Raw genomic sequence first — 20,717 nt, forward strand, 5'->3', positions numbered from 1 at the left:
AAGTTCATTGTCATCTGTCAGAGAAAATCTGTGGAGAGTTCTAGCAGCAACAGCATCCTGTGAACTCATTAGCGCTTGTGGTCTTCATCAGCTGCCATCCGAGGAGTCAAAGCGTGAAGGCGACACTTCTCTGCCTCTGACAAGGGAGGGAAGAAGTGGGAGGGAGATGGAGGGAACCGCAGCGCCCTTTTAACCATAGCAGACTGCTGCAAAGGGAGGCAGCGGCAGGATCTGGACCCAAGTCCCAAAGAGCGTGGCTTCCTGGAACCTGTCCCCACCACCCTCATCCCCCAGTGAAAAACCTAAATAAGGCCCTGCCTTGTCCTGCATGCCACCAAGGCTGGTGTGAGGGTCACTGGGGAAACCAGCATGTGGGGAGAGGCGTGTTACACAGCAGACCTCACATGGGCCCCTGAGAGGTTTGCTTTCTGGGGCAAAGGCCAACCCTACAAATTTTACAGCCAAAGTGAACCGTAGAATTGGGGACAGATGTAAATCACACACTCAGCCTTTTTTGTCCCTTATAAAAAGTACTCCTGTGGAGTAGTTTGAGGGGCAAGATGAGGTGACAAAAAGGTTCCTGGGGCGAGATTAACAGGAAAAATGCACCTCTCAACACACACGTCCTAGGCAACCACGCTGAGCCCGGCCCAGCGCAGAGCCCCTTCCCGCGGTCCCCACGGAAATGGGAAGCGGTAGCAGCCTTGGGGAGAGATGGCTCCTGGGGCCACTTCAGTTCCCAGGCCTGAGCCACAGTGGGGCAGCTGATTTCTGCGTCGCCTCTGAAGCCAGGGCCACGTCGCTGCAGGACGGATCCAGCCAGGCCTCTCCACCCAGTTTCTACCTCCCCGCACGTGGGAGAGCGGAGGGCTGAGCCCTCACGCGGCGATGTGCAGGGTCGCGCAGCAGAGCACGTGGAGGCGTGGCGGCGTCTCTCAGCGCCCTGCGGGGCTGCTCCAGGAAGGGGGCTGCCGGGAGGGTAGAGTGCCCTGGAACGGGAGGACCGCTCTGGGGCAGCTTGCGTTGCCAGGTGCCAGGCGCGCCGTTGCCGGGTGACCCGCGAGCTGTTTATCGTGGGGCGCGGAGCCACTGCCCCGGGTTCGTCGCGCGCTCGCCTCACCCACCATGGCCTCCCGCAGCGCGGGCACCCTACTGACCGAGTTCAATGCCGCCTACGTGCCCCCCAGCCTCATGCCCGGGTAAGGCCGCCGCGCACCCCGGCCCCACCGGCACCTGATGGTCAGAGCCTGGGATCTGCCCCTCCCCCCACCCCCCACCCCCGCACGCGCCCCCTCGGCGGTCGGTCCACTCTGCTGCCCTGCACTTTGGGGTTTGCGCTCTCTCAGAGCCCGCAGTGGGGGCGCCCGCGGGGTCCCTGGTGAGCAGAGTCCAACCAGCCCGGGATAACGGATGACATGACCGGACCTCGCGTGGATGCGGCGGGGATGGGGAGGAGGTGGAGCCGCGGTGTGGGGTTGGTGCTTGGAGGAGCCCCTGGCCGGCAGCCTGGAGCACACGCGGAGAATGCAGGCAGTGCCTGGAAAAGCTGCAGTCCCTTGCCGTCCCCAGCACAATGCGGGCACCCAGGATTCGCGCAAGATTAGCATGTGTTGGCTGAAGGGGGGAAGGAGACCGGTGGGCTCTTGCTCGAAGAATCTGGCAAGGCAGGACGGGCAGTTAATGGTTAACAGAGCACACGGTGTGCACTATCCCCCGACTGTGTGGACGGACCTTTCACTGGCCTCACTTTATCCTCTCAGAATTTTGATTTTGAAAGCATCCCAGCCACCTGCTCTGAGTGCTGGCTTGCTTGTGGCGTTTTCAAATGATGGGTCACTCTTACCTTTCTTTTTCTCTGGATGTTTCCAAACTCCAAACATCTAAGATGCAAGTCTGACTGTTCCCTCCCACTCTTTGGTCCTTTATTCTAAAATGTCTGATATCTTCACTCCCACCTTCCTCTTCCAGGGTGTAAGATTGCTTTCTCTCTCCTACCAGTCAGCATGGGTATGAGGGCACCAACTGGATGCTGAGAAGGACCCTGAGCGGTTTCAGCGAGTGTGAAGGGAATGAATGAACAAAGTGAAGGTCTTGAGAGCTCTGCCGACAGGGCCTCCGAATGGATGAAAAAACCACATTGCTCTCTCCCGCAAAGGGAACTGGCTGCAAAATGAGGAAAAGACTTCACAGTACATTTTGTACAAAGTTTGGATTGTTTTGAAGCAGAATAGGCAAGACATTGAGGAGCTATAAAATTAAAACCATTTCTGGACAATGTGCATGGGGGAAGTAGCAGCAGCTAGGGCCTGGTGCTATAGTTTTAACCCAGCCCGTTTGTGAGCAGGACCTTTCTCTGGGCCTTAGAGAGAGCTCAAAGCTACTTCGGTTTGTTCCCATCAGACAGATCTGATTTACTAGATCATAGCAGTTTCTTGAAGCCAAGCCAGGCATGTTAGAAGAGGTGACTTAGGATTTGCCTGTTTTTTCATTCATTTAGACATTTGATAATGACACGTCGAGTGCTCGGGATGGGCCAGCTGTTGTGTTAAGATGCTAGGGAGACAGAGACAAACAAGTGAGGGCTGCCTTTGAGGGGCTTCCAGTCTGGGGTTTAGTTTGAATCCATTTTGCAGCCTTGGACAGTAGTGTTCTGGGTGTCTAGCACGCAGTTTGGTTTTACACACTGATATTTTTTTTTCTTAAGCTTGCTACAGTCTCCAGTTGGAACTTCTTGTATTGTCTGACTCCTTGACCATTTCCTATCTGTGGGGCAAGGCCTGGAGCTCCTGTAAACCCTGCCCCCGCGAGTCCCCCACTCTGTCTGGCGGCCTGGGAGCTGCGTGTTTCAGGAGCCATCCCTAAGTCCCCTTTCTATCCTTGCCACTTGGTGCAGTTCCCGTGAGCACCCTGGCCTGTGGTTGAGTGAGAAATGGTGATGACAAGAAGATCACAAATAAGGCCGCAAGCCTGGACTGGGCTAGTTTGAGCAGTCGAGCCTGTATCTGCTGCTGTCTCATCTGGATCTTTCTGGAAGGGATGTGCTCTCCTTAAAGAGTCCCTTCATCGAGGAATGAATGGAGTCATTTTATGTTTCTAAACGCTATTTCTTTGGCAATTTTGTTAACTTAATGAAAGAATCCAAGATTCCCCACCATACTTGGATAATTATTATTTTTGTGTGTCTTTTCAAACATTAATCACAGGATTTTAAAGCGCAGCTAGTCTGTTCTGACACTCAAATCACCCCCCTTACCAGCTTTATTCATAAAGGCGGAGAATATTCATGCTGGGAAGGACCTCAGCCCCCTCCTGTTCCGGATGTGGTCACTGAGGTCTGGGGAGGGCTTGCCTGAGCCCCACACTGGTTGGTGATGATAGAGCTGGGCTGGAACCAGGTTCCCCGATGCCTGGTGATAATACCATGAACCCGGTTATAAGTGCCAACTATGTGCCAGGCACTGTGCTTGGCCCTTTACAAAGTTCTTTTTTTTTTTTTTTAATCATCACAACAGCCCAGATGATGAGTGAGCCCAAGGTCATTCACACGAGTGTGTTGTCAAGCCAAGTCTATGTGACTTCAACACCCCAGCTCACCCTGATATCTACCCCAACCCTCAAGTGGCCTTTCACACTGCAGGAGGGAATGGGGTGGACAGTAGGAGATAGACTCTGGAGCCACTCCACCTGGGTTCACTGGCTTCATCCGTTCCTTACCCTGGGCAACTTATTTGTCCTCTCTGCCTCACTTACCTTATCTATTAAATGGGGATGATAATGGTGTGCAGGTTAAAGATGCTTAAATTAGGCTGAGCGCAGTGGCCATGCCTGTAATCCTAGCACTCTGGGAGGCCGAGGCAGGTGGATCACTCAAGGTCAAGAGTTTGAGACCAGCCTGAGCAAGAGCCAGACGCTGTATCTGCTAAAAATAGAAGGAAATTAATTGGCCAACTAAAAATATATAGAAAAAATTAGCTGCACATGGTGGCGCATGCCTGTAGTCCCAGCTGCTTGGGAGGCTGAGGCAGGAGGATTGCTTGAGCCCAGGAGTTTGAGATTGCTGTGAGCTAGGCTGATGCCACGGCACTCTAGCCCAGGCAACAGAGTGAGAGTCTGTCTCAAAAAAAAAAAAAAAAAAGATGCTTAAATTAGTTAATATGCACCAGATAATTGTTAGCTGTTACCATTAGTTGGGTCCCTACTGTGTTCAATGCCTGATTCTAGGCCCTGCAGGGAATAGGGCACAACAATGATGATGCTGGTCGTCAGACTAGTTAGCCTGGGTGCTCCATTTGGTCCCTTGCTGCTCCAGGTCCCAAAGGTCCTTGGCCTGAGTATCATCCCTGCCATGAGCAGGAACTCTTGGGTCAGAGTCTCTGGGACTGTAAGGCATTTGAAGGGGTAAGACTGGCCTCATTGAGAGTCTGAGCCTCCTGCTTGCAGGTCGGACCTGGGTGGCTTCCACATACCACCCAGCTTGCAGTGCAAACACTTGGCCTACCGTTGTGCATTCATTCATGCCCAGACTGCTACTGCGCCTGATGCCCACGGCTCCTGCCCAGTGGCTGTCACCAGCAGTGAGGGCGGGAGGATCTGCACCGCAGCCCCTGCCTCCATCTGCCTGGAGTGGCAGCTATGCCCACATCTGCCACTGAACTGGGCCTTAGAGTCCTAAAATCAGTGCATTCCATACTCACCATTGTCAGGAGAGTGGTCCCACAGAGGCGGTTGTGTCCCCGTCCCCAAAATCCCTGTGCAACACTCATGCCCAACCAGGGATGCTCTGGTACATGTTTAACAACCAGTTCTCTGGAGGAAAAAAGCCTTAATTTGTAGCATCGATCTGTCTCTGTGGTGTAAACACTCCTGCCATAGCTGATTTCAAGCTGTCAACATCACATCCCTAATCACAGAGTTGGGAAGAGACACACAGCAGCACGCCCTTACATAGCGTTTCCCTCACAGATGCAGCACGTGCACATAGCCTCAACAGTACAGACAATAGTAAAAGGTAGTAAAACAACCAGGGAGTCATGAGTTTTGAGTATTGTATCATCTTTGTTTATAATATGGTTATGTAATTGCAAATTTATATAATTTAATTTTTAATAGTAGCTTGTGTAACAACAGACTCGAAGAATGCCTCAAAACTTAGCAATCAGCTTTCTTTTCGCTGGTATAAGCCAGTATAGGCTGCTTGTAGCACGCCACTGCCTGCCCCCATGGCTTCCTCAGGCCCACAGCCTCCCTGCAGGAGGGTTTGGCAGTTGCATCTCCGAAGCCCTTTCCATTTCAACTCAGGCCCTGGCATTGGAGGTGCAGCCCCCAAACAGGCCAGTGCTGCCTGGAGTATGAAACAAACGCCATCTGCCCAGCAGGATGCAGGAGGCCCCTGTGCCCGGACTTTGGTATTAGAATCTCCTGGGAGCTTTAACAAACACCCAGGCTCAGGCCCCATCTGGAGATTCTGATGTCATTGGCAGTTTTTAATCCTCCCACGTGATTCTAAGGTGTGGCCAGGGATGAGGACGGTGTCTGAGAATCTCTAAGGCCCCTTTGCAATGGAGGACTGTTGATAAGCCAGCAGATGTGGGCCCGTTTCCTGAGCCATTGAAAGAGGGGTACTCCAGTGTGGGGCCTTCCCACCTGTGCCATTGTCCTGGGCACCCCCCACCCTGCCTCCAGGCTGAGAGGTGTGGCTGAGGGCACAGCAGTCGGCCACTCTCAGTTGGTTCTCATCCCTGCCTAGGAGGCAGAACATTGCCCCAGATTCAAGCCCAAGATACAGAAATGGAAAATGAATTCTACATCCCCTCTTGTCCGTCTACCTCCAGGCCCTGCCCCTGGAAGCCACCCCTCCCTCCCACTCCCAGGAGACAGCCTGGTCTCGGGCTCTCAGAGGGCCTTGGGCACTTGGGGGTCTCTGGCTACTGCTCTGCCTTTATCTGTTGCAGTATCTTCTCTTCCTGAGGATTCATAAGCCATGTCATCCTTGCATCCCCATCCCAGGACCTCTGGCCCAAGGCCAGACCCCTATCTCCTCTCTGGAATTCACCTCTGAGCTGTTTGAGGAAGCTGGGGCAGTTGTATAGGTAACTGAAGCCTCTCACACAACCTTGAGGAACTGAGGAGCCCCCTAAGGACAGGGGTCAGGGGTCCCTGGAGACCTGGGCTTTGTAACAGGGAACTTCCTTCTCTCCAGAAGAGAGACCAACCCTTTAAAATGTGCCTCCATTTGTCAACCCAATTCAATGAATATTTACAGAGCATCTGCTGGCTGCCGGGAATGCCAGGGAGCCAGACATGAGTATAACTTAGCCCTCTTTTTCTGGGAGATTCAGAAAGAAAGAGTATTCTAAAGGCGGAGGTCATTATGATACAATGGGCTATGAACTTAGACATGAGAGAGGTACAAAGAGCAAAGACAGTTCAATGGAGGGGACACACAGGTCTATGCACTGCATCGGAAGAGGCTCCATGGAAAAGAGGGCATTAGAGATGGGCCTTGAAGGGTGGATAAGATCATGATGGGGCGGAGAGGAAAGGCATGGGGTGGAGGTCCCACAAGATGTGTCTCAAAGCAGCCGATGGCCTCTCCAGCTGGGTGGAGAAGCTGCGTGTGAAAGTGGGTAGCACTGGAGTGACTTCTCCCAGAGGCCCAAGAGGAGGATCTTGAGAACCTGGCTCGGCTTGTTCTTGATGCCACAAACAACGGGGAGCCCTTGAATGTTCTTGTGCAGGGAAAGGGTCTGATCAGAAGCAGTTGTGGAGAAGAGGATGCACTGTGGAATGGGGACGTGCTGAATAGTAACAAGTTAATTAGTTAATAAGGGCGCTCATGGGATTCCCCGATGGCTCATGGTAATTAATTTTAATGTTAGCTGTGGGGCCAAGCAGTGCTATTAGACTGCTCCCTGTGCACACAGCAACCCACGGTAGACTTCAGAATCCACGTGTGACCATTGCCTTGAGGCCTGGCTTGGCATTGTCTGCTGGATTGTGTGGGGGACAGGTGGATGGAGGGCCTGGGATGGGGACAGATGAAGGGGTTGAGGAGGAGGGTGATGACACCAGCCAATGCAGCAGATGCTGCCATCAGGGCTATTCTATGCCCTGTTGCAAGACTTGCCATTCCCCTCTGTTCCTCTCCACCCTGGCCTGACCCAAGACCAATCCAAACAAGGCTGCAGAATGCTGTACCGCATACTGCTGTGCTCAAGGCACACAAGTGCAGCTGTATACCAGGGACACAGACCTGGCTCGCCAAGGTGTGCTCTCTGAGCGCTAAATAATGTGGACATGCACATGCATGTGCTCATGTGCACACACACCTTCCTGAGCAGCGAGCCCTGCACGGAATCCAGGCAGAACTCAGGAGGATGCGGAGGAGAGGGCTTCTATTCTATTGGGATGCAAATATCTTGGCATTCAGAGAAGGTGGGAAAGCAGGGAGCAGAGGAGGACTATGGCAGAGAGCTTGGGGGTGGCGGAGAGAAGAGTCACGAAAACACGTCACATTTCTATGGCTCCTTTCTTCCGAGGAGCCCGACACCCCTGTGGGCGGGATGCTTCGTGCTGGCTCCAGCTCTGCGGCTCAGAGGCGGCTCTTCTTCAACAGCCTGCAGGACGTGGTGCCTCCTGGGTCTCTGGACTCCTCCCTCCCTCTGCGAATACTTATTGAGCACTTGTCATGTGCTTGGTGCCCAGGATAAAGGAGAACACACATCAGGGGAGGAGATGTGTTAGTGTTGATCCGAGTATGGACTTAAGGATGATACCTCGAATAGTGAGCGAAGGTGCTAGCCACAGGGCGTGTGGTCAGGGACGGCAGCAGAGAGCACTGTAGGAGTGCGTGGCACACCTCCAGGTAGGCAGCAGGTGCAAGGCCACTCCAGGCAGGAACTCCACGCACAGGCCCAGAGGCCTGGAGAGCATGTGGGGCCCAGAGACGGTGACAAATGCTGCTGGGGAAGTGACGGGGGAGAGAGACCGTGCTGACATCAGTGCGGCTGACAGGAGGGTGTGACACTGGCCAGGGAGACCAGCTAGGGTATTCAGGATTGTCCAGGTGCGGAGGGAGGCTGGTGGCAGCGAGATAGAGGAGGGAGGTGGACAGGCAGCTGAGGAGGGGCCTACGCAAGACTTAGGGAAGGGTTGGGTGTGGTGGGTAATTGAGAAGGGAGGACACAGGGCTGTGGAGTCCTGGTTTATGGAGCAGTGAAGGGTGGCCAGGGTGGTGTTAGCAAGGGCAGGGGTGCACAGGAGGAGGAGGAGGCTGGCTTCAGTCGTGCTGACCTGCGGCACATGGGCAGCCCTATGTGGGCAGCTGGGCGTGTGGATCTGCCGCCTGGGGAATGGTTGAGGCTGGACACCCAGATCTGGTTGTCATCAGTGCTTGGGAGGGGTTGGAAATCATGGATGAGATCCCCAGAAGGAGTGGGTCCCTGAAGAGAGAAGAGGCCCCGGGGCAACCCCAACTCCCAGAAGATGAGCCAAGGAAGGAGCCAGACCCAGAGTCCATGCCCTGCTCTGAGGTTCTCCCCAGTAGAGATGACTCATGGAGTCCACCAGTGCCCACCCGAGGAACAGGCCTTCCCTCTTGTGTTTAGTAGCATCAGAGCCTTGACCATGGTCCCACTTGTGTGGGAGCTGGTTGTGCCTGTGCCAGAACCAGTGTGGCACCGGCACATGCTCCTGGTGACTCAGTCGATGTGGAACAAGGGGTGGGCTGGAGGAAGGAGGGTCTTGGTATTCCCAGCACTAGTGTGGTGCCAGCAAGCAGTAGGTTCCTAATAAATTAACATTTAACGCCATCTGATTCTTTTTCAAAAATGGTATATGTCCAAAGAAGAAAGCAACAAATAAATCACCCTCAATCCAAACCCCCAGAACTATCCAGGGCTAATATTTAGTGGACTTCATTCCCAGTTTCCTTCTCTCTATATATTCAGATGACATGGACGGAGAGGTGCACAGATGGACGGATGGATATAGGATAGGGCAATTTTATAAAAATATGATCATATTTGCTATTTTTAAATGAAAAGCATGAAATTTACTCTTACTAGGTCTTCACTGAAGGGAAAGAAACTGAAATAAAATGGTCGGCTTTAGGCCAGGCGCGGTGGCTCATACCTGTAATCCTAGCACTCTGGTGGGCAGAGGTGGGAGATGGCTTAAGCTCAGGAGTTCGAGACCAGCCTGAGCAAGAGCGAGGCCCTTTCTCTACTAAAAATAGAAAAATTAGCCAAGTGTCATGACTTTGTACCTCTAGTCCCAGCTACTCAGGAGGCTGACGCAGGAGGATCACTTGAGCTCAGGAGTTTGAGGTTGCTGTGAGCTAGACTGACACCATGGTACTCTAGCCAGGGCCACAGAGTGAGACTCTGTCTCAAAAAAAAAAAAAAAAAAAATAGTAGACTTTAGATAAATGTCAATTCCTTAGAAGAGATATTAGTTTCTAAAAGATCCCTCTAAAGGAGAGAGAGAAAGGAGATTAAAAACCATTGAAGGGTTAGGCTTCGAGTCATTATGTTGTGTGTTTTTTTTAACGACATGTTTCATTTTCGATGCCACGGGTTGGGTCGACTCTATTTAAAGAGATTCTTAGTAAGCGTGTTCCCATCTCCCCTCCACCCACCCCCCAATTTTGGCTGCCTAAATTAGCTTTACTGTGACAGGTTTTATAACATTTACATTCTGTGCTGCAACCGACGCTCACCTAGTTGCTATTCCCAGTCCTGCGCTTCTGTAGGCTGGGAGCTCACCATCGCTCATTCCGACAGCGCTTCTACATTACCGAGCTGGCTTTTTCTTTTGACTCACCTCTTGGCTGGCAGGATTCTGTCACTGAACACTACTTTCAAGAAGAGTCTCTAAGAGCTTCATTTCCTGAGTTCTTTCATGCGAGGAAAGACCGGCTTTACACCTGAACGGCCACTCGGCCAGTGTGACACGCTTTTTTCCCTGCACAATGTCACAGACAATCTTTAGTTTTCATTCTGTTGCTTTCTCTTTTTTCTGGGGTCTGGCAGCACCTGACAGCTGGCCTGTCTTTCATTCCCTACGTTCCGAACCACTTGCGGAGTAAGATGAAAGAGTAAACGCTGCCAATGGGGAATGAGGCTGATCCTGACTCTCAGGATGAGACAGGTGGCTGGGCTGGAGCGGGCTGTCCTCCCCTGAGCAGTCTGTCCGTCCAAGACCCAAGGCATGGAAGGCGATGCGCACTTCCTTGCTTCCAAGGCACAGGAGGGAGAGCTGGCCCGCAAGCAGCCCCGTTTTTTTCTTCTCAACTCACCGCTCAGATGTTCCTCCACCTCCAAAGCACAAGAAGAGCAAGGGGCCGGGGAACAGGGCTGGCGTGGAGCTCCCTGCCTGTGGAGGATTTCTCAGGACAGAGGAAGCAGCATGTCCCGTCACTTGTCTTTGGCGTCTTGATTTGTCGAATCTACACTTCTGTTAAGTGTCATCTGCAGCACGAAGTATCTCAGGAGCTCTGCTTCTAGGTTTCCCTCCAGACACGTTCCCTCCTTGATGCAAATGCTGCAGGGAGACATCATCAAATGCTGATGTCTGAGCCAAGGACATCAGATTTGGTAACTGGATGATCTTATATCACCTTCATGTAGAAGTAGAGGTCACGTTTAAGGGGTGGGTGTGAAGTCAGACTGAAGGGAGGGCAAGGGAGGTGCAGGATTGGGACAGGGAGGGCTCGGGATGTGCAGGAGGAGGACAGTCGTGAGAGGCAGCCAGGTGTCCTGGGGACCCTGCAGTCCAGGAAAGGCTCATTCTCAGGCAGAGTAGAAGAAGCTAAGAGGGGAGGGGACATTAAAGATGGCCAAGAGGAGGAGGGACAGAAGCTGAGCAATACAGGGAGAGATGGGTTGAGGAGATGAGGCCTTGGGGGCAGCGGGGGAGGGGTGCAGATGAGGGGGGCTGTGTCCTGGCAAAGAGGAGGAGGACTCTGTGTCTTGAAGTGGCTACAGTGGCCACACAGCTCACGGGAGAGGACAATAAGGCACTCCCCATCCCCACCGTCTGCCCAGGCCAGGAGGCATGGCCTCTGCAGGGGATCAGGGCACCAGGAGGAAGGGCACTGAGGCAGGTGGAGAAGTATCAGGACAGCCAGGGTCATGGTGTCAAGGGTGCACGTCCATAGTGTCCAGGCACATGAGCAGTGAGGTCCGAGAGAGGCCTGTGCAGCCTCTCACCTCTGTGGCTGCTCCCCGCCTCACTGCCACTCCGGCCCAGCTGCGAGACTCTGGAAGGTGCCGTTGTCCAGGGTGGCTGGGACCAGGAGCCAGGGAAGGACTCTTCAGTGGAGGCGAGGGGGATGGGAAGGTCTGTTAAGGTCTGTCAGCAGTCACTCTGCTTAGCTTTCTTGCCTTTTTCCTGAAGATGAAAAGAAGGAAAGCATGCATCGCTGCCTAATTCCGGGCCAGCACCCATTCTGCTGGTGAGGAGACTGAGGCCCAAGGCCCAGGGCAAGAACCCAGGAAGTGGAAGGAGAGAGAGAGCGAGAGTACAGTGGCATCTAGACAGCTGCAGTGGCTCTTGAGGCCTGGGGTGCGGGCAGCTGCTGAGGCTAGAGTGGTAGGGAGGGCCAGCTCACGGGTGGCCTTGGATGCCACGCTAAGGATTCGACTCTGGAAAGCTCAGTGTGCTGGAGGCATGGAGAACGGATTGGAGGGGCAGGGTTCTGAGTGCAGTTAGGAGAACAAAGAGGATGTGACGGCCACAGCCCAGGGACGAGGTGCTGTGGCAGAGCTCCCAGGGTGCAGATGGAGCTACAGGACTTGGTGACCCATTGGATGTGGGGGAGGGGGTGCCCGAGCATTTGACCTGGACAGCCAGGGAGCACGCATCACGGATTCAGGACAGGACCGCCGGGGAAGGTGGGAGGGGGGGGTCATGCTGGGAGGCCTCCCAGAGAGGTGTCTGCATGCAACCGTGTGCAGCGTCTGAGGCTGGAGCCGGGACCAGGTGTCATCACACGCGGGTGGTGGTCAAGGTCATGACGTAGCTGCCATTGCTCAGGATAGACCCCAGAGGAGCACCAGCACTTAAGAGGTGGGCAGAGGAGGGGGTCATGAGTGACTGAGAAGGGATTGTCCGAGGTGTAGGGGAAAAGCAACAGAAAATGACGGTGTAACAAAAACCAAGTGTAGCGGGAGAGGCCAGCGATGCCCAGTGCCGCAGGGGCGGAGAGAGATGAGCAGTGCCCCGAGTAGAGTAGCGGCAGGAGAGGTGCTGGTGGCCTCGCAAAGAGCGATTCCAAGGGCATCCTGGGCAGAGGCTCAATTTCAGAGGGGGAGGGGGGAGGGGTGAGAGGGGCCAAGGGTCGTGCTGGTTGGAAAGCTGTGGTCCTTTCCGTGTTGGCCACAGTCCGATGCCCGTTCTCCTTGGGGGTTCCTGACTCTCCTCGTGCTTTGCCCAAACAAATCTTTGGCCGAGTGAGTCTCATTTCACCAGGGGTCTTGAGAGCACCTGTGTCACCGAGGTCTCTGCTTACCTGCCTCCTGTCCCTTTCACGGCACCTCGTTGGTCGCAGAGGGTGAGGAGCTCCTTGCGAGGCTCTCGGGGCTCAGAGCCTTGGTCGAGGTCTCCGGCCCATCAGAGTAGCACCTCGGGAGGCCGTCGTGTTGGGGGCCAGGCCGTGCAGAGCATTCGGGATCCAGGCCTCGGCTGTAAGGAATCTAGCACCCGTCACGTTTCCTTGACTGGGTCCCCAACAGCTTCTTCTCATCCTCTCTACTCTTTAAGGAGATGACCACAGAACGTCAGCGCGGGAGGGGGTCCCCACATCTCGGGCCAGCCCTGAGTACATTGGGCCCACTGAGGGGAGTGATTCTCCGGGCCCGCCTGAGGGGCACGGGTGCTCTGGCCCCCGTGTAAGCCCCCGGTCTGGAGAGCTGGCCGCCCAGGCAGAGACCCTGCCACTGGCCTTCCCCGAACCCTCGAGTGGGCGGGCGCGCCGTAGGAAGGCTCTCGAGGCCGGAGCCGACTGCCGGGCCCCCAGCCTCACCCTCTGTTTTTAAGGGCCTCTCTGGAGCTGGCCCTGTGGCCCTTCAGTGATCTGTGCCTCCCCTGCCCCACTGCCGTGGCAGGTACCATGGCCACGTTCCCGGCCTGGCCTTCTCCTTCGGCTCCCCCTACGGCACCACCACCTTCAACTACTTCCAGAGGCGCCGCAACGCCGCCATGGAGCACAGCAAAGGCGGCCACTTCCCCACCCTCTCCGCCCCCAACCCCGACCTCATGCTCACCGACGACCGCTTGCACATCAGGGACCACTCGCTGCGCACGCCCTGCTACACCCGCTTCAACCTGGATGGCAACCGCGCCGGCCACCTCACTCACTTCTACCAGGTCAGCTGCTGCCTCCCCGCCTGCCCGCCGGCCCCACGAGGGGAGGGGCTGATGGCGGGGCCAGGGCAGACCTCACACCCTCCAGAGCAGGGGTCCTCAAACGTTTTAAACAGGGGGCCAGTTCACCGTCCCTCAGACCGTTGGAGGGCAGGACTATAGTTAAAAAAAAAAAAAAAAAAAAAAAAAAAAAAAAAACTATGAACGAATTCCTATGCACACTGCACATATCTTATTTTGAAGTAAAAAAACAAATGGGCAAAAACACCCGCATGTGGCCCGCAGGCTGTAGTTTGAGGACGCCTGATCCAGAGTGTCTTGATTGGCATTTTCAGAGCCCCTGCGCCTGCAGGGAACCTGGTGAGTTTGGCCAGGGTAGGGGGAGGGCTCAGGACTCTGCTTCCCTGATCTCCTCCCACCCCCAGGGGCCTCAGTGGGTTCTGTTCCTGTTCCCTCAACCACAACCCAGGGGCAGGGGGTGGGGGTCTCTGGAGATGTTCCTACCCTCCCCTCTGCCCCCATAGTCTCTTGGCCCTGTGGACCCCCAATTGCCCTTTAGCTGAATAAAGGGCCTAAGATTCACCCACAGGGTGAGTCACATATGAGCAAAGGCCACACACCAGCCCCCTACCCCCGGCCCAGCCCTGCCCCCTCCCTGCCCCACAGTCCCTCTGAGTGTGTGTCCCAGTCAACCTCAGCCCCAGACCCGACCAACTGCCCCCTGGGAAGCGAGGAGGAGGAAGGGGGCACCCATACCCCTGTTCTTGTCCTGTTCCTCTGGCTCATAAACCTCCCCCCTGCCCGGATCTGGTTCCAACACACCCCAGCGGGCCACAGTGCACAGGCCTGAGCTGGCCCTCATCCCTTTGTGGGGCCAAGGGCTCATTCTCTGCTGTGTTCCTGGAGACCTTGCTCTCCCATGCCCTTTTGCAAACATCACCCTTAGCCTGGTTTCCAGGACACAGATTCCTCCTGGTCCCAGGGCAGAGAACTTGTATGAGTGAGGCACCTGGCTCCGGGGGCAGGACAAGGTCAATGCCATCAGCCTCTGAGGTGCTGTGGGACCGTCTCAGTGGCTCTCACACAGAATGTGGATGAGCAAACCCACACGGAGCTTCCGGGCTTCCACAGTGCCCGTGTGCACAGCAAGTGTGTGCCCACGCGGCTGGGTTCTCATTCTTTATCTTAGCTGATCCTTGTCTCACTTACTGTCTGTGGCAAAGCTGGTAGAGTGGATGTCATTATCCACATTAGATGAGGAACGGAGGCTCAGAGTGAACACCCAGCTGGCCAGCAGTTGAGCCAGAGCCCCAGGAACTCTGAGGCTCCCCCGGGGTCTCCTGGCCAGGTTCAGCCAGGCATGGGCTGCAGGTGCCTGAGGTCACTCCTCCACACTAACAATCTGTCATCTCTTCCTTGGTTGAGTTGTAGATGGTGCAGCAGCAACGGAAGTACTATCGAGACAAGACAGGCACAATGCCCCAGGTCTCCTACTTCGTCCTGCCTATGACAGAGCGGGACCGGTACCCCCTCCCTACCCACCTGTGAGTGCACTGAGAGCTTGGGAGCAAACCTTGAGCTGGCTGGAACCTGCAGACCGCTCCCCTGCAACCGCAGCCTTGCAGTTACACTGGTCCAAACGCGGCTGCTGCCAGCAGCAAGGGGCTTCTGTCCTCTGGCGGATGCAACGGGAACTACACCGAGCAGACTCGGAAATGTTCTCCTAGGGGCTTGAAAATATCTTGCAAGTCCAACTGTCCATCTAAAAAAAAGTGAAAGTTCCTCATTGCCCGCCCCTGATGCTTTTATCCGAGAGAGCTTGTTTACCTTTGTAAGGCCCACCCCTCCCTGCCAGATGATCCAGGCAGGCAGTTACTGTCCTGTCTCCTTCCTAACACCCAGGCCTCTTCTTGTGCCTGGAGGTCAGTGGATAGATCTGGGTTTCTCGGAGTCTTTGTTACTGCTAAAGCAGCATCTGTTTCCATAAAGTTTAATGGTTTTTAAAGAAACAGACTTCACTGCCTCTGAAAGTTCCTCTCTGCAAGATAGATGGGCCCAATTTATAATTAGGGAAACTGAGGCTTGGTGATCACCTGGGGGACTTCCGCTGGGTGGCCTGGCTGGCTGGAGGCTGGGATTGGAAAAGAATTGGCATCTCCCATCACCAACTCCAGGACTCTGGGTTGGCCATCTTTGTGCTTCTGGTGGCTCTGAACCAGTTCGTCCCTGGAGGTAGAATGGGCCTCTCCTGGGGACACGTCTCCTCCTGAGACTGCTCTGGCCACAACCTGCCCTTCTCATAGCTTTGGGGAGCCCAGGCCACCCCAACTCTGTTCCTTCTCCACATTGCCAGGCAGCCTGCACTGCTGCTGACAGTTTCATGCCCAGCACAGAGGGCCAGCCAGGTGGTTGGGGATAAGAGCATCGGTGATGGGCTCTGGGGCCTGGGGCAAGTCCCTCCCCTCCTGGAGCTCCGTCCCCATCAGCACCACCAGCGCCATTCCCCAGCACACTGGTCGAGTGTCTGCTCCTTGTGCAGCTTTATGGTATGGCTTTATGAGCATTGCCTATTTACTCCTCAAAACAAAGCCAAGAGGGAGACAGCAACTCAAGTCCATTTTTATGTGTGCACTTCTAGCAGGAGTTAGGGCTGCAAGCCATGCGGGCCTGTCTGAGGCCTGTGTCCTCTCTCTGAAGCACTTGTACAGATGCAGGCTGTCTTCATCTCACATCCCGGGTGACTTGTCAAGTGTCTAGCTCATGAGCAGCAGCAGGGGCAGGTGGGCTGGGGCCTGGGCAGGTGTCACCCTCCCTCTCCAGCGAACTGTGTAACACTGGCCCCATCTTCACCCCCAGGCCTCCGCTGAGCCTGAAGAACAAGTGGAACCTTTTAAGAGTGTCCCCTGAGAACCTGAGGACCTACCAGACCTTCCCATCAGGGAAGAGGGTCTCTCCACAAGAGCGGCGGAGCAGAGACTGCTACTTTGAGTTCAGAGCATGAGGTCCAGTGGCCTGAGAGCCTCGGCCCCCAGCAGATTGGCTTGCTTGGAATAAAATCTTTAGTCATGACCATCCCACACACCTCTCCTCTGGGCACAGGGATATATGCCACGGCAGGAAAGCACCCCCGAGGGTCATACAGCATTGTGTCTTAAGGGCCTGTAGGAAGCTCAGCCCAAGGGACTCGAGCCGAGGAAAAGCAGAGTCCAGCTACCTGGCGGGTCCACCCACCTTCTCCCCCAAGGTGGGACAGGTGGAACTGGGGAGTTCCCAAGCCTTAGTGGCAGGTCACTCAGGTAGAGAGTTCCCACCTGCTTCCACTGGTGTAAGCGAGGAAGCCCGATCACCCACGTCCGAGAACAAGGGACAGGTGGCCCCAGAACAATTGTGCAGGGAGTGAGATGGAAAGGAATGCCCATCAGAGCCTGCCTTGCATCAGTCCACCCAGGAACTTGTCAAGGAGGTTCTGTTGTCCCATTTTACTGATAGAGACACTGAGGCTCAGAGAAGGTGAGAAGTTGCCCAAGCTCACACAGCTGGGAGGTGACATAGCAAGAATTAGAATGCAGGTCTTGCTGACTCCCTGGTCTTTGCGCGACACACCCTGCCATGGCCCATGTGGAGACGGAGGGGCAGGGATGATGTAGCCCTTGGGATCACAAGGACCCCGTGGAGGGTGGGTGCCTGGGAGAAGCTATGGGAAGCGGCCACTCCTGCGTTCTGCTCAGACTGGCTTGGACAGGTAGAGCTGGCGTCTACCCTGACGCTGATTCTGAAAGGGGATGGGAGGAAATGGCCGAGGACTAAGCTACTCCGACCAGAGTGAGCGCTGGGAGTGGGTGCCTAGGCCACATGCCTGGGGTGGCCTTGGGGGGTCTGGAGTGTCTGCTGCTCCCCACCTCCACGAGGCTCCTGCCTGCTGGGGCAAGGGCAGCATGTGGCTGGCAGCTCCTTGGTAGACGGGCTCTAGGTTGAGGACCTGAGGCCAGGTGTGTACCCACACCACAGGACATTCCAGCACCTCCTGGATTTGATCAAGGGGACCCCATTAAGCAACGGGAACCTTATTGCCCCTGAATGGGTGAGTCAGGCCCTGAGGGTAAGGGGACCACAGCAGGGTTCAAGTATAACTGAGGCTGAAACAGTCCTGGCTCTGTGGCAGCTTCTGGACCCCTCCCCCAGGACAGCATAGATAAGAGAACCCATGTGCCCATCAGGTGGGCATCCAATGGCTCTATTGGAGGGGCTCTTCTGTGTCTTAAAATCCTGGATTAGTTGGGCCCCAAGGGGTCTCTGGTGGCCAAATTCATTCCAGAGCTTGGCCGAATAGCAAAGCAAATAAACCCTGATCTCTGGTCACATGCTGTCCCATCTCAAGGGCTTGGGGGTGCCATGGGGGCCAAGATGTCTTCTCCCTTGGGAACAGGCTGGGGACCCAGACCCCGGCTGGAATGACCGCTATGTGCACAGCCTGTGCGGATCTGCCTGCAGGATGAGGGCCGGGGTTCTGGGCATGGGAGGGAAGGACTTGCATTTTCCTAGTGAACGTCATCCCATTTGGCCTGGTCCTCTGCTATGACATGGGCTGAGATGTGAACCCTGCCCTCGGAAAGACTGCCGTCCAGCTTGGTTGCGGTCACTGCAAACCTAAGCCCTGGAATGAGCAGTTCTTGATACAAAGTACTTGTATGCGATCCTGCATTTAAACAGTGATGAACTGACGGGCTACGGCTTTTCTTGTGTTTTATTTAATAAACAATATTCAAGAGGTGGGGGATGGGGCTGGGACAAAGTCATACTTCAAAGCAAAACCCCCAGTGCCTGGAGGGGTGGATTCCCTCGGGCCCCCTCGAGGCTGCGGGATCTGGTGCTCGCTGTGCTGGCTGCCACGTCAGCAGCCCCAGAAGTGGATCCGAAAGGAGCTGAAGGAGAGAATTCTGTGAGCCGCTGAGCCTGCAGTTCTCAGGCCCTTCCTGGCCCAAATCTCACGTCCCTCTCTCTAAAGCTCCTTTTAGCATCACCAGAATGCAAAGGGTCTCGGAACCTTGCTGTGCTGTAATCAGGGGACAGCGGGAAGCGATTCAGAGAGAAACGGGGTGCGCAGGATCCTAGTTTCCATTACTCGGTGAGCTGTCACGGGAGAAGAGGAATCTCCTCTGGTTGGGGTCTCTAAGGAGGGTGCAGCCAAGCCCCGGCCCCCTGGCAAGCATGCTGGCGTGGAGGCCGCGCTCATCCAGGTGGCTGGGAGAGGGCGCGGCCCCAGTCAGGTTCTCTCTGGGGGTGCGGAGTCAGACACCACTTAGAAGCCACTGAACGCCATTCAAACCCAAGGAGATAAAAACCTGCCCGCCGTAGGGAGGCCGCGTTTGGGGACTGCTGGTGTGCGGGGTAAGCTGAGCATGGGGGGCCGAGGGCAGAGGCAGGGACGCTGGCACAGAGAGGGACCGAGCTGTCTTGCCCCCTGCTCTGGTGCTCGCTGAGGTCTAGCTCTCCGTCCTGTTGGGGTTTGTTTGCTAAAACATCTCGGGTAGGCACACGTCCTTGCCACCACCTAGACCATGAGGCCGAGGGGCAGAATGGGACCGAGGAGTAGGCCTCACGTCCACAGACACCAGCACAGGTGATGAAGGCCTTGGTGGGGGCTGCCTCCAGGGGGAGTGCGTCTCCCGTAACTGGAAAGATCCAGAACACGCTGTTCTGCAGGCCCAGGAGATATGGAGATGGCCGATCATCTCAAGGGCACCTGGGCCACAGATGACCATTAGGGCCCTTTCCTGCTCCAAGATGTAGAACTGGGTGCTTCTCTTGTCACGTTTCTTTTCTTCTCTACCGCCAGCACCTTCACTCCCCACACAAACCCCCAACTCCCAGGGACCGCTGGGGCGGTGGGGGAGGGGAGCAGGACCGGCAGTGGCCAGGGGGGCATGCAGCTGTGCTGACTGTCGCAGGGCATGCTCCTGAGGCCGGACCCCTCCTGTCATTGGAAAGCCTGAAATCCGGTCCTCCCCTCTGCCTTTTACTACCCCATGGTATTTCTAGAAGCCCCAGTTTTGCTGGTTCTAGAAAAATCTGCCAAGTGCCCTGGCAATTCACAATCTCCTTGAGAAGACTGAGATGCCCCCTCAGCCGAGGGGAGACTGGGGGACCCTTCCTACCCCCTACTATTCTGGGCAGCCCCTCCCCCCTCAGAACTCCTTACTTCATGAAATCTGGAGACTTGGCCATCGCGTGTTCAAACTCTGAGAAGGACAGCATGTTGTCATTGTCCAGATCCGACTCACTCAGGACCTGGTCAGGGCACAGAAGGGGCTGAGTGGAACCTGGTGTCAGGCAGTGACATGGGGACACAGGAGGAGGGAGGGAGAGAGGCCACAGGCCACGTGGCCGCCAGACGCCAGGGCCAGGCCCTCTGACCCTTGGGAAGCAGGTTCTCAGCGCAGGCAGGGGCTCTGCACTGCAAGGGCCAGGTGACAAGGGCAGGGAGGCAGAGTGACAGCAGTGCTCATGCTTTTATCTTCCTCCTAGTTCCCACCCAGAGCAGGGACATTTGAGCATTGTCATGGTTTGAAAACAAAGATGCATGCCCTGTCTTGGGTTTGTGGGGCTGCTCTCACATCTTGTCACCCTAGGACGCCTGGGCATTGTGCTGCGCTGGGCAGTGTGGGGAGGGGGTGTGTGACATGTCCATCTGTTGTCCTGCTGCTGTTGGCTCCCCAGCCTGTGGCGACCACCCTAATGGTAGGAGGCCCTTTGGAGCAGGTGGGCCGGGCACACTGCTGTGGGGACCCTGGAAGGGTCTTAGAGGAGGGACAGAAATTGAGGGGCAGTTGCCTCCAGCTGGGTGTCCGTTCCTCAGGGCACTTCGAGCTGCCTGACTCCAGGCAGCCCCCACAGAACATGCGAACCACTGGCCGAGACGCGTCTGCCTCAGGCGCGGCCCCAGGTCTCTTCCAGAGGGTGCCTGACATCTCGGGGCTTTGGGTGACAACCGGCCCCCTTGCCCTTGGTACACACGTGTTTCGTGAGGTCCATCAGCAGGTCCTCAGACACGTCGTCAGTGTTGAGCAGGCGCAGGGCTATCCTCTGCAGGTCCTCCTCGTCGATGAAGCCGTTCTCATTAAAATCTGCAAAGAGGAGGCAGGCCTGTGTCAGAGGAGTTGGGGGCTGAACAGGACGTGGCCTTGAGGACTCTCAGAGGGCAGCAGCCAGGACTCCACAGACACCCATCAGCTTCTAGGAGGCCCCGCGGAGCCCAGCTGTCCCAGGCAGGTCTAGAACCTGGGACTCTGGGAGACCTGGGCAGGCCTAAGGCGTGGGCACTGCAGTAGCAGGGCAGACTACAGACAAACGTG

The 20,717-nt window shown here is 55.7% G+C and overlaps 2 protein-coding genes across 2 annotated transcripts in view; one reads left to right on the forward strand and one right to left on the reverse strand.

Annotated features, from left to right (window-relative positions):
* The first annotated feature begins 1,056 nt into the window (after positions 1 to 1,056).
* CIMIP2C (ciliary microtubule inner protein 2C) lies at positions 1,057 to 16,491 on the forward strand. The gene is made up of 4 exons (XM_012788183.2): positions 1,057 to 1,199; positions 13,107 to 13,368; positions 14,797 to 14,909; positions 16,222 to 16,491. The coding sequence occupies exons 1-4, from the start codon at positions 1,126 to 1,128 to the stop codon at positions 16,364 to 16,366; spliced, it is 594 nt and encodes a 197-aa protein (XP_012643637.1). The 5' UTR covers positions 1,057 to 1,125; the 3' UTR covers positions 16,367 to 16,491.
* A 1,601-nt stretch (positions 16,492 to 18,092) lies between these two features.
* The window catches only part of CIB4 (calcium and integrin binding family member 4), a 53,417-nt gene continuing 50,792 nt past the window's right edge, over positions 18,093 to 20,717 (reverse strand). Inside the window, exons 5-7 of the mRNA XM_012788184.3 lie at positions 20,380 to 20,489; positions 19,565 to 19,653; positions 18,093 to 18,287 (exon numbers count right to left, since the gene is read on the reverse strand). Of these exons, the coding sequence (XP_012643638.1) occupies positions 18,257 to 18,287; positions 19,565 to 19,653; positions 20,380 to 20,489 (230 nt within the window). The 3' untranslated portion in view covers positions 18,093 to 18,256. The remainder of the gene's footprint in view (positions 18,288 to 19,564; positions 19,654 to 20,379; positions 20,490 to 20,717) is intronic.

The sequence above is a fragment of the Microcebus murinus genome, chromosome 3, assembly GCF_040939455.1.
Source record: "Microcebus murinus isolate Inina chromosome 3, M.murinus_Inina_mat1.0, whole genome shotgun sequence".
Taxonomy (NCBI): domain Eukaryota; kingdom Metazoa; phylum Chordata; class Mammalia; order Primates; family Cheirogaleidae; genus Microcebus; species Microcebus murinus.

Coding starts and splice junctions, on each gene's coding strand:
- CIMIP2C (XM_012788183.2), top strand. CDS start 1,126: ATGGCCTCCCGCAGCGCGGGCACCCTACTGACCGAGTTCAATGCCGCC. Junction 13,369..14,796: donor ACCTCACTCACTTCTACCAG/GTCAGCTGCTGC, acceptor GTTGAGTTGTAG/ATGGTGCAGCAGCAACGGAA. Junction 14,910..16,221: donor TACCCCCTCCCTACCCACCT/GTGAGTGCACTG, acceptor CTTCACCCCCAG/GCCTCCGCTGAGCCTGAAGA.